Source organism: Elephantulus edwardii, unplaced genomic scaffold, assembly GCF_000299155.1.
Source record: "Elephantulus edwardii isolate Elephantulus edwardi_28Jun2011 unplaced genomic scaffold, EleEdw1.0 scaffold00067, whole genome shotgun sequence".
Classification (NCBI taxonomy): domain Eukaryota; kingdom Metazoa; phylum Chordata; class Mammalia; order Macroscelidea; family Macroscelididae; genus Elephantulus; species Elephantulus edwardii.
The window spans coordinates 14607136-14620179 of record NW_006399817.1 but is presented as its reverse complement, the minus strand read 5'-3'; the positions used below and the strand labels follow the sequence as shown (position 1 = coordinate 14620179).

Here is a 13044-nt window from a genome sequence, read left to right as displayed (position 1 = left end):
CCTGCTTTCAGCCAAAATCCATCTAACATTAGCTACAATATCCCTAGTGTTCCATGACCCCTTCTAAACCCAGCCTGCACTTCTGGCAGTTCTCTGTTGATGTGTTGTTCTAGTCATTTTTTTCAATAATCAATTTTAAAAATGTATAAAAAACAATAAAAAATATATTTTAAAATCTATACTCATTATTGGGCTTTATGAGTGTAAAATGTGGCATCAGGATTGAAGGAAGACTCATCAACAATCTACATCATGCAGATGACACAATCTTGCTTGTTAAAATTGAGTAGGACTTGAAGCACTTGCTGCAGACCATCAAGGTCTGTAATGTTCAATATGGATTGAAGCTCAACACCAAGAAGACAAAGACTCTCACCACTGGACTAATGGGAAAATATGCTGCCAGGAACATCTCCAGAGTACTAAAGAACAATGACGTCAGCTGAAAGACTAAGGTGCGCTTATCCAAGCCATTATCTTCTCAATTGCTTACTGTGAATTTGGACAATGACTAATAATGACAGAAAAAGAGTTTATTCCTTTAAATTGTGGTTTCAGAGAAGAGTTCTGAATATCCTACAGACTGCCAAAAGAATAAATATGTCTTGGAGTAAGTGAAACCATAGTGCCTCTTAGAAGCAATGATGGTGAAACTCTGTCTTAGCAAAAGAAAAACCCTCAGAAAGATGGATTGACACAGTGACTGCAGCAATGGACTCAAGTGTGCTGGAGATGATGAGGTTGGCACAGGATAGGACAAGGTTTAGATGTGCTGTTCATAGGGTTCACTATGAGTTGTATTTAACTCACTGGCAAATAACAACAGCAACAATAATGTTATGATAATTTATATCATTTCTGTGAGACACTGCATAGAAAGAGACATCAAATGCATTCCTAACCAATTAAGAATAAATTTTCACCAGAGACATGACTATCTTCTGTACTCATTAAAATTCCAAAGTCTGATAACCTCATTCTACTTTGCACACTGTCTAGAAGCTCATTGCTCAGCTAAAGGGAAGTGAGCAAAAAGTAGAAGCTATCAGATACTATGTGATGCATTTAACTTTCTGATACTAAGCTATAACCTACAAATAGTTATTGAGACTTACTGCTACAGTTAGATGGCATAATACCACTATAGTCTATCCCGTTTGCTGATTACAATTAAAAATTCAGGAAATACACAGAGAAGGGGGCATAGAAAAACCTATGAGAATTCTGGAAAGTAAAAAAAAAAAAAAGAAATTATAGAAAGCTTTCAAAATTTAGAAAAAAATGGCTTACATGAGTATGCAACAATTCTAGAAAGATATGTTTAAAATATATTTCAAATGCAAGTTACTTTTTATGTTTATTTGTATATAAACTGAAAATTTAAAAAAAATCTATTTCATTCCATTACTTCATCAGCCTCTGTTCATTGGAATAGATCATACTGTACTGCTTTGAAAGGAATATAATTTTAGCAGTACTTTTTAGCCTGTGATCCTGTAGGAGGGAAGTGATTTTTATCAAAGCTTCAATGACTTAGTATAAAACAATAATTCTTTTCATAAAAATTAATAGTAAATGTAACAGAATTGAATACATAATAATTCACTTTATTATTAGAAGAAAATCAAGCATAAATTCTTTATTCTGTTAATTTGTCATGTGAAAATATTAAAGGTTTGAAAAATAAATAACATTTAACTTTTGAAATTGACAAATAAATTACATTTAGAATTTAGAACTAGATTTTTTGTCATTTATTTTATAATATTATCTGTCTTCAGATAAGTAGAAAAACAAAATAATCCTTTAAAAGAAATTAGGAAAATTGCAAGGATTGAAAATTTTAATCTGATAATGTCTGGAAGAAGAAAAAGATTCTAACTCTTAGTTGTTCAAGTCAGGAGTAAGTTGATATTCTTTGTTTAACAAGACATTCATTGAGCATCTACTGTGTACTTGACACTGGTCAAGACTATAGTATCACAGTCATTAAGAGAGGAAAATGGAGAAAATAAGGTATTAGAGAAAAATCAGAAGTGGGAACAAAGTGTGGTGTTATTGGCCCACATCACAGAGATTCATTGAAAATAATTTATAGTAAAATTGGTAATTCAGAGCATGGAATTGTATGAAGTATGAAGCATGAAGAGTATGAAGAGTACTAAACCATGAACCTAAGGAAGAACATTCTGTATAAGTTGAATGGCAAGCATAAGGATCCTGGGACCGCAACATGTCTACTATTTTCAACAAACAAAGAATTCAATGAGGCTGGGATGAAGCGATTTATAGGGACATACAAAGAGATTAAAAAAATTGCAAGCTCAAATTGAAGTTGAAAAAATGGAAAAGTTCATAAAAACCGTTATATGATCTTGAGTCTATCCCACCTTAATTTAAGAATCATCTCCAGAATAGATTTGAGGCATTACTAATGAAAACTACATGAGTATGGGATCACATCAGAGATATTATCCATGAAGAGAATATTACCAAAACCGAGGAAGAAGAAAATATCAAAAGGAATGTCAGAAGAGACTCTGAAAATTATACTAGAGTATCCAGAAGACAAAACAAAAGGGAGAAATAAATGCCAACATAAAAAAGCTAAATAGAAAATTTCAAAGGGCAGTTCCAAAAGACAAAACATCATATTGTAATGGAATTGGTAAAGAAATGGAGTTAGAGAATCAAAAGGAAGAACTTGCTCAGCATTTCTAAAGTTGAAAGAACTGGAGGAAAAAAAAAATTCACGTCTTGGCCTGTAATGCTGAGAGGTGTCATGGGCAAAATCTTGAATGATCTAGGATGTGTCAAAAGAAGACAGAAGGAATATACAGAAACACTTTATCAAAAAGAATCGGTTGACACTGAAAAATTTTGAGAAGGATCAAATGAATAAAAGCCAATGGTAATAAAAGAATAAGTTCAAGCTGCACTGAAGGCACTGGCAAAAAAATAAAGCCCGGGAATTAATGGAATACCAATTGATGTGTTTCAACAAACTGATGCAGTGCTGGATGTGCTCACTAGTCCAAGTTAGGAAATTTGGAAGACAGTTGTGTGAGTACTAACTGGAGGAGATCCATATTTGAACCACTCCTCTAGAAAGTTTATCCAAGAGAGTGTGGAAATTATTAAACAATATCCTTAGTATTACATGTAAGCAAAATATTGTTGAAGAGCATTCAAAAGTAGCTAGAACAATACATTGATACAGAACTACAAGAAATCAAAGCTGAGTTTAGATGAGTTCAAGGCAACAGGGTTGTCACTGCTGATTTAAGATGGATCCTGGTTGAAAATATAGAATACCAGAACACTATTTGGGTTTTATTGACCATGCAAAGACATTCGACTGTGAGTATCATAATAAACTGTGGCTAACATTGAGAAGAAAAGGACTCCTAGAAAACTTAATTAAGCTAATAAGAAATCTATAACTAGACCAAGAAACTATTGCCTGAACAGAACAAGGGAATACTGTATGGTACAAAATCAGCAAAGGTGTGTGTCAGGGTTGCATCCCTTATTGTAATTGTCCAATCTATAGGCTGAGTAAATCATTTAAGAAAGTGGACTTTGAAGAAAAATATGACATTGAGATTGGAGAAAGAATCATCAATAACTTGCACTATGCAGATGGCATACCTTTGTTTCCTGGAAGTTAAGAGGACTTGAAATGTTTGTTGCAGAAAATTAAAGACTATAGCCTTCATTAAAGCTTGCATCTCAACATCAAGAAGCAAAATTCCTCACCACTGAATCAATAAATAACATCATGATAGATGCAGAAAGGATTGAAATGTTCAATGATTTCAACTCTCCTGGGTCCACAATCAACAACCTTGATACCAACAGTCAGGAGATCAAGAGACATATTGCATTGGGCAAGTTCTTTGTCATGGACTTCTCCAAATTTCTGAGGAACAGTAATGTAAGTTTGAAAACTAAGGTGTGCCTGATCTAGCCATAGTCTTTCAATCACTCACTGTGTATCTGGGGACTCTACAATGAATAAGGATGGTAGATCAAAAATTGATGCTTTTGAGGGAGAAGAGTATTGAATAGCCCATGGATTGCCAAAAGAACAAACAGATATATCTAGGGAAAAGTGCACCTAAAGTGCTCTTTAGAGGAAAGGATGGAGAGACTACATCTCACATACTTTAGGCATGTTGCTAGAAGGGAGATCATGCTTGGAAATTTATAGAGTCAGAAAAAGAATGAAAGACACCCCCAGCTAGATGCAATGATTGATGTGGTGACTGCAAAATGAGCTTGTGTCAGAGATGAGAATGACCAGGGCAGGACAGGTTCATATCTGTTTTTAATAGTGTCACTATAAGTCATACTTGATTCAGTGGTACATAACCACAACAACAATTAAGGGATAAGGTTAGTAAAACAGAGGGGGATGGGTTTCTACGGCTCCATATAAAGGGCGTTAATAAGTACTGCATAGGTCAAGGGCTTTTTATGTGGAAGAGAGGAGATGCCTTTCCCGGAAAGACATGAAGAAAGCAGTGACAAGATTTGACATTATTCTTAAAAGAACGTCCTGGCTGCTGGGTGGCAATTAATAGTTGTTTTGATTCAACTAATTCAGAGATTCCCACATGCAAAGAATAGATGACTCCAAAGGGTTTTTGAGACTCTAACTTTTTGGAAGATCATTAGTTTTGTCCTGTCTTCACAACAGTCAATTGTGTAATCATTTATTCTAGTCAGGTACTTCAGGTGGTGTATTAAGAAGAAAATACATAGAAGTGAGAGAGCTCTGATGGCCTAGTGGGTAAAGACTTGTGCAAAGGCAAGTGGTTCAAATCCACTGGCTGGTTCAAGAGAGAAAGGTAGACAGTCTCTTCCAGTGTGATTTTAAAGTCTCTGAAAACCCATTGGAGGGTCAGCTATGAACCTGTTCTGTTTCAATAACATATAACAACAACATAAGGAAGTGAAGAAACTCTTAGTAAGTGCATATCAGGTTGCTAACTCAAATATTAGTTTGACTTCACCAAGGGAAGGGAAGATTATCTTGGAAAAATTTACACTCAGAGACCAGATATAAGGTTGCCATGCTTTAAAATCGACTGAACAGAGTAGACATTAAAGAGAGGGGAAAGGAGATGACAGTGGCTTGAACTAAAGGTGTAAACAGTAAACGGGATGAAAAATGGTGGGCTCTGGATTTATTCTGACAATTGAAGTGACAAAGTAGTCTGTTATATCATATTAGATTATGAGAAAAAGAGAAGACTCAAAGTAAGTCTAAGTTTTAACCTGATAAAATATATGGTTGTATAGGACTGTGTACTGAGAGGAAACAGATTTAGGTAGATAGAACCTAGATGTTTGATTTGAGCTGTATTATAACTATAATGTCTACTATTGTTGCTGTTGTTGTCAATTATTGCCTTCAAGTCAGCACAATAATACTGACCCTATGAACAAAAGGCCTGAAGTCCCTCTACAACTATCAACATTTATCAGAGTTCCTAGTTTCTGGAGGCATATTGTTTAGGAAGTAGATGCCACTCCTGCTTCCAAACCTGTCATAGTATGTTATTGTTGTTATGTGCCATTGAATCACCTGCAATGCATAGCAACCAGATGTACAGCAGCTCTGAACCCTTCCCTGTCCTGAGCCAGTCTCTCTAATTCTGACACACTAATCCCCGTTGCCCCAGTCACTGTATCAATCCATCTCATCCAGAGTCCTCCTCTCCTGTGCTGTTCGTCCACCTTTGAAGCATGATGTCCTCCTCTACAGACTGACCTCTCCTGGCCACGTGCCCAATATAAATGAGGCAGAGCTTCAAGATCCTAGCTTACGAGGAGAGATTTGGTTTCACCCTCTCCACAATACAGTGTTCCATGATATGTTCAAGACTCTTCTCCAGCACTACAACTTGAAAGCATCTGTTCTTCTTCTGTCATTCTTAGTCATTCTTCAACTCTCTGAAGCATAACAAGTAACTGAGAAAACCATGGCCTGGATTAGGCTCACCTTTGTATCTAGACCGACATCGTTGCTCTTCAGCACTCTGGAGAGGTCCATGACAGCAGATTTTTCCAGTACAATTCATTTTTTGATAACCTGACTGCTGGTGTTAAGAGCGTTGATTGTGGATCTCAACAAGCTGTTGTTGCTAACAACCTCAATTTCTTCTCCATGAAATATGGTGCTGCCAATAGGCCCAGTGATAAGAATCTTTGTCTTCTTGATGTTGAGCTTCAATTCATATTGAAGACTACAGTCCTTGAACTTTGCAGCAAGTACTACTATAGCTTTTAAGTAATCAGCTAAAAAGAAAATGCCGGATTTTAAGGGGAAGTTCCAAAATGGAGTAATAAATGTAGAAAAGAAAGGCATGTACTGAAAACCTCAATTCATTACTGTTGATTTGGAACTCAGCTAACCTTCCAGTGGGTTTTCAGAGACTGTAAAACAGATGCAAGGAGATTGTTCCTTTTTCACTTTGGAGCAGTTGATAGTTTCAAACCACCTTCCTTTAGATTGGCAGCACTACTACTTACCCACTATGCTGCCTTACCCAGTTAAGCCTTCGGAGCTCCCCAAAGATGGATAAGATTACTGAGGAAGTAGTGGAGAAAGAAAAGAGCAAAAGTCTAGAAATTAAAAATTAATTTCAGGGAATGCTCCTGTTAAGAGATAGGGAGAAGAGAGAACAAACAGGTAAACCAAGAAGTTGAAATGCAGGTGAAATGCCTTCATTAATAACAACTTTCTTTAAGAAGACATGTGCATTTATATAGACTGTAACCCAAAGGCACAAAGTTCAAATCCACCAGCTGCTCCAGGGAAAAAGAATAGCAGTCACCTCTTCTGCGATTTACTGCCTCTGAAAACCTGCTGGAGATTCTGTATGGGTTGATTCTGACTCGGCAATACATAATATCAACAATAACAACAACAATGATTCCAAGTGATTATTTTTTTTTTACTTTTTGTAGGATTCATCTGGACAGTTTTCAGGAGAACTAACATGTGTCTGATTCAGGCCATCGTCCTTCCAATTACTTGTTATGAATCTTAGAGCTGGAAAATGAATAACAATGACAGAATTAATGCCTTTGAACGATGGTGTTGGAGAATAGTACTGAACATCCCATGGATAGACAAAAGAACTAATAGATAAGTCCTAGAGAAAGTGCAGCCAGAGTGCTCTTTGGAGGCAAAGATGGTGAAGCTTCACACTACACACTTCAGGTATGTTGTTAGGAGGGGATATTTCTTGGAGAGGGATATGATGCTCACAAAGGTAGAAAGATCAGGAGGAAGGAGAAGAAGACCCTCACCACGTGGATTGACACTGTGACTGCCATAATGGACTCTAGTGTGTCAGGAAGTGTGAAGATGTCAGGACAGGACAGAGTTCAGATTTGTTGTTCATAAGGTCGCTGTGAGTTATACTCAATGATACCTAAAAACAACAACAACAACAACAACAACAACATCTAGACAATTGCCACTTGTCCTTTATAGGACATAAATCTTTCACTTTAGCTCTTGCTTACTATTCCTCTCCCTTGAAGCCTGTATCACATATTTTTTTAAAATATTCTTATTGCTTGTATAACTTCATCTGAGTGTAAAATGCATTTGTGAAAACTGTCAAGAGTAATTTGGGAATTCATCTGGTAAATAAAATGGATGACCAAGTTGGTTAATATTGCTTTTGATCAAAAGTTAGCCATGGCCATACAGCAATATCACCAGTTTACTGTGTGGTTTATATGCAGAATCTAAAAGCAAATTCAATAACCGTAGCCTAAAGTGCTCAGAGTAATGATGACCCTCCAAGAATAAATATGCCATTTCTAAGATAATTATTTTCATATATTATAGTAAATATCCGATATATATTTATATGACATATAATCTCCATATATATTCTGTATATTCTATATATTCATATATTCTGTCCTACCAATCAATGATATTTCTTAGTAAGTTATTTCTTCAGACTTTATTAACAGTATAGATACTTAAAGTTCATGGGTATGATTATAATCATAAATGATAACCAACTGAGTCTTCATTTCCTAGTCTGAAGTTTTCTTAAATAAATGTCATTCTAACTTAATTATATTATGAAAAGGGGAGTGAATGACAACACTTTTAATAAAAAAAAGGTTCTACAAATTAAAATTTTAAATATTTTTCTCAGCTATTACAAAATATCTTGATTGAGAATACTAATACAGGTGCACAAATATGGCTATCTGGGTAATTAATTGTATATTTGGTTAATTAATACTCCGTTTGTAACCAATAATTTACGGGACAATTCAGTCAACTATTTGCTCACTAGGAAACATTGATTGCCTAGTGGGTAAGGAGTTGAGCAGCCAACTTAGAGGAAGGTATTTAGAACCCACCCGCTGTTCTGAGGGAGAAAGATAGGTAACCTGTGTGATTTATAGCCTCTGAAAACTCTTTAGAGGGTTAAGTACAAGTTCGCTCTGATTTTAAGACAATGAGCTTTTGAGATGTGTTCAGTTAGTTCTAGTATGTCCTAGATGCACATCCATTTAGCGAACTGGCTCCTTTACATTCTTTCAATGGCACAAAGCCAGAATAGTGCTACTGACTTTCCTCACACCAGTGCTTTGTTTTTTGTTTTTTTTTTTTCCGGATGATTTTGTGTGTGAGGTGATCAAGTGGTAAAACTCAACTGCCAGCCAAAAGATCAGTAGACTCCACTCATCAGCTGGTCAAGGGAAGTATGTGGCAATTTGCTTCCCAAATATTTACAGCCTCACAAATGCTAGGGGGCAGTTACACTGTGGCCAATAGGGTTGCTATGAGTTGGAATCAACTTGATAGCAGTTGGTGTAGTTTTTGGTTTGAGATAGAGCTACAAGGTGGCTCTAGTGGCATAGTCCATAGAGAGGTGTGCTGCTAATCTTCAGTCAATGCCTCTCTGGCATTTCAAATTTACCAACAGATCTAAGAGGACAGATCCAAGGGAGAAAGATTTCCAGTCTCCTCTTTGTGATTTAGTCTCTCAAAATCCACCGGAGGGTCTGACTCAATGGCAATGAGTAAGTGAGTGAGTGGTCTCAGATCATTATAACTTATTCTGTGACATAGTAAGCTTCCACTTCTAATTAACAATGATGCCTGGTTATCATCCTTACTTCTGACTCATCTTGTTCCTGACTCATCCTTGGGAAGGAATGGGGCATGATCAGAAAAAGGAACTTTAGTCTTTTTCAAGAGTGGTTGTTCAAGGGATTAAAAGAAGATATTTTGTCCTCAAAAATTTTTGAAATGTATATTTCATCATTTATGGTGATGTAATTTATGGTGATATAAACTCAAAGTGCAATGAAAATCCAGCTTCACAGAGAAGGTGGTGAGACACCCCCCAAAATGAGTTAATTATCTAAAAAATTCAGCATGAAGCCATAAAAGTCAGCTCTTGGGACCCAGTTATTTTATTTAGCACTTGATCCTTTAGCTATCCCTATGCATCAGAAATTTTTCATTATTTTTTGCCTGTGACATTTTATTTTTAATAAAATCCCTTTTTTTACCCTAGTTTTTTTCCCCTGTTACTTATTTTTATAGTTTTTACCCCAAGGATCACCATCATACCAAGACCAAAACATAGTAATTGGCTCATTGATTCTCATTTAAACTTGGTCCCTAGACACATTCCTCCTACTAATGTTGACATTAATTTCCTGAAGCAGGCAAGTTTGCATATTTCTTATTATACATAATAAACTTACAATGTTTTTCATGTGTTTCACTAGTATTGTCAGCTTTCTATCCTCATATGAAATAACCAACTGCACTGTAGGCTTCTCGTCAGCAAACTTCTCACCTGAAAAATACAGAATTTCATTCAGTAAGTTAAATTGGAAGTGATTTATCACAGAGGAAATTAAACCTTTAAAAGACTAACACAGGACTAATGGACAATATGCCAAAGAGACATTCTTAATATAATGCTGAAATTATAATACACTTCAGGAGACAGGGTTGTTTAGATAAAGGTGAGGTTAGTCTCAAATATTCCTGAACTAGCTCTTCCTTGCTTTGGTTTTTTGACTGATGTCATTATCTTCACAGTTACTTAAGCTTGAAACCCCAGCAGTATATTTTACTCCAATTTTCTCTTTAAAGTTCACTCTGATAAACTAAAAATATTAGAACACAAAATTTAAAAAGTGGTTTTAGAAGTTATCAAGTTTGGAGTTCAACTCCTGGCACTGCCACTTATTACTGTCCTCGAGAATAACCCAATCAATACTTTGTAAAATGGAGATAACAGTTACTTACTACTGCATTGCCTACTCAGAGGTTTGAGATTCAAACCCATCAACTGCTCCATGGGAGAAAGATGGGTAACATCCTCCTGTGCGATTAACTGTCTCTCAAAACTCACTGGAAGGTCAGCTCTAACTAGATGGTACATACCAAGAACAATAACTACAGGATAATTGAGATGATTGTTGTTGTTAAATGTTGTTGAATAGAGTACACTTACTGAAGGTATTGACAAAAAATAAGACTCTAAGAATTTATGAATATCAATTGAAATATTTCAAATGACAAATTTAGCATGGATGTGCTCACCAGTCTATGCTAGGAAATAAGTTTCCATTTCCAAGAAGGGTTATTTTTTTAAAATGTGGAAATTATAGAACAATATCTACATAGATAGCAAACTGACAGTTCAAGTTTGGTTTAGAATAGGTTGTGAAATCAAGGATATCATTGCTAATGTCAGATGGATCCTTGCTGAAAGAAAGAATATCAGAAGAACATTTATTTGTGCTTTATGGACTATGCAAAGGCATTTGACTATATAGATCATTAAAAAATTATGGCTAACAATGAGAACAATTCCAGAGTACTTAATTTTGCTCCTGTAAATTCTCTACCTAGACTAAGAGGCTGTTGTATGAACAAAGCAAGGAAACACTGTATGCTTAAAAGTAGGAAAGGTGTGAGTCAGAGTTGCAGCCTCTCTTCAGTGGAGATATTGTTGTTATGTGCCTTTGACTTTCCTGTAACTCATAGCAACCCTAAGTACAACAGCTCTGAAGCCTGACCTGTTCTAAGCCAGTCTCAGTGACTCTGATACACTTCCTCTCACTGGCCTAGTTACTGTATTAATCCATCTTATGTGGGGTCTTCCACTTTTGTTTTGTCCCTCCACCCTTCCAAACATGATGTCCTTCTCCAAAGATCAGTCCATCCTGGCCTCATGCCCAAAGTATGTGAGACAAAGCTTCAAAAGCCTATCCAGCAAGGAGAAACTTGGTTTTAATCTCTCCATGACAACCTATTTGGGTCTTCTGTCATTCTTAGTCATTAACCAGCTCTCCGATACGTAGCAGTTTACTGCAAAGACTATAGCCTATGTGATAATGGTTACCCATGGTGAACAGTGGTGGAGATCCCTGATTAAAAGAAGCTTGGAAGCAAGAGTGGGATCCATTTCCAAAATAGCTTGCCTCTGGAAACTCTATGGACTTGGAGAAATGTTATACAAGTGTTCAAGTCTTTCGTTCATAGGGTTGCTATGAGTCATCCATGATTCGATGACACTTAATAACAACATGGCCTAGATCAGGTGCACTTTCATCTCTAGACTGACATTGTTGCTTCTCAATACTCTGGAAAGTTCTCTGACAGCAGATTTACCTCATGCAATTCATCTTTTTACTTCCTGACTACTGGTGCCAAGACTGTTAATTGTGGAGCCAACCAAGCTGGAACTGTTTACAACCTCCATCTCTTCTTCATCCATTATGGTGCTGCCAATTAACCCAGTGGTGAGAATCTTTGTCTTCTTGATGTTGAGCTTCAATCCATATTGAAGACTACAGTTCTTGACCTTAAATTTCAGCAAGCCAGGTTGTGTGTTCTGCATAACATAGATTGTTGATGAGTCTTCCTCCAATCCTGATGTCACATTCCTCATAAAGTCCAACATCCCGAATGATATCTTCTGCATATAGATTGGAAGGTATGGAGACAGGACACATCTCTAACCTACTTCCTTCTTGATTTTGAACCATGCAATATTTCTCTGCTCTGTTCTGAGGATTGCCTCTTGGTCCAAGTATAGGTTTCACATAAGCACAATCAAGTGTTCTGGGATTACCATTCTCCTCAAGCTTTACTACGATTTGTTGTGATCCACACAGTGAAATGCCTTTGTATAGTCAATGGAACACTGATAGATATCCTTCTCATTCTCTTTGCTTTCTACCAAGATCCAGTTCCCCTCGACAATAGTGTCGCTAGTGCTACTACTTCTTCTAAACCTCTCTTGTATTTCTGGTAGTTCTCTGTCAATGAACTGTTCCAGTTGTTTCTAGATAATCTTCAGCAGGATTTTTCTGGTGTGTAATATGAGTGATATTGTGCAATAATTTCCACACTCTGTTGGGTCATCTTTTTTTTTTTAAAGGAGAATAAATATGGTTCTCTTCCAGTCAGTTGGTCAGGTAGTTGTCCTCCAAACTCCTTGGCATAACCTGGTGATCATGTCCACAGCTCTACTTGTTGAAATATGTCAGTTAGTGTTCCATCAATTCCTGGGGATTTATTTTTTTGCCAAGTCTTTCAGTTCAGCCTGCACTTCCTCCTTCATGACCATTGCCTCTTGATCATATATTGTTTCTTGAAATTCTTCTGTGTCAACCAATTCTTTTTGGTACAGTGACTCTGAATTCTCCTTCCATCTTCTTTTAATGCTTCCTGGAACATTCAATATACTGTCCATAGAATCCTTAAGTATTACAACTCAAGGCTTGAATGTGTTCTTTAGCTCCTTTAGCTTAAGAAATATCATGAGTTCAGCCTTTTTGGTTTTATGACTCTAGCTCCCTGCACATTTCATTATAATACTTTGTCTTGTCTTCCCTTGCTGCCCTTTGAAATCTTCTATTCAGCCCCTTAATTTCTTGATTTCTTCCCTTTGCTTTGGCTTCTTGACACTCTAGTGCAATTTTAAGTGTCTCTTCTGACATCAATTTTGGTCTTCTGGTCTC

At 36.5% G+C, this 13044-nt stretch overlaps 1 protein-coding gene across 1 annotated transcript in view; it reads right to left on the bottom strand.

Moving 5' to 3' along the window:
• Nucleotides 1-13044, bottom strand: part of PIK3C2G (phosphatidylinositol-4-phosphate 3-kinase, catalytic subunit type 2 gamma) — a 576625-nt gene that overhangs the window by 23760 nt on the left and 539821 nt on the right. Inside the window, exon 30 of the mRNA XM_006888484.1 lies at nucleotides 9766-9860. Within this exon, the coding sequence (XP_006888546.1) occupies nucleotides 9766-9860 (95 nt within the window). The remainder of the gene's footprint in view (nucleotides 1-9765; nucleotides 9861-13044) is intronic.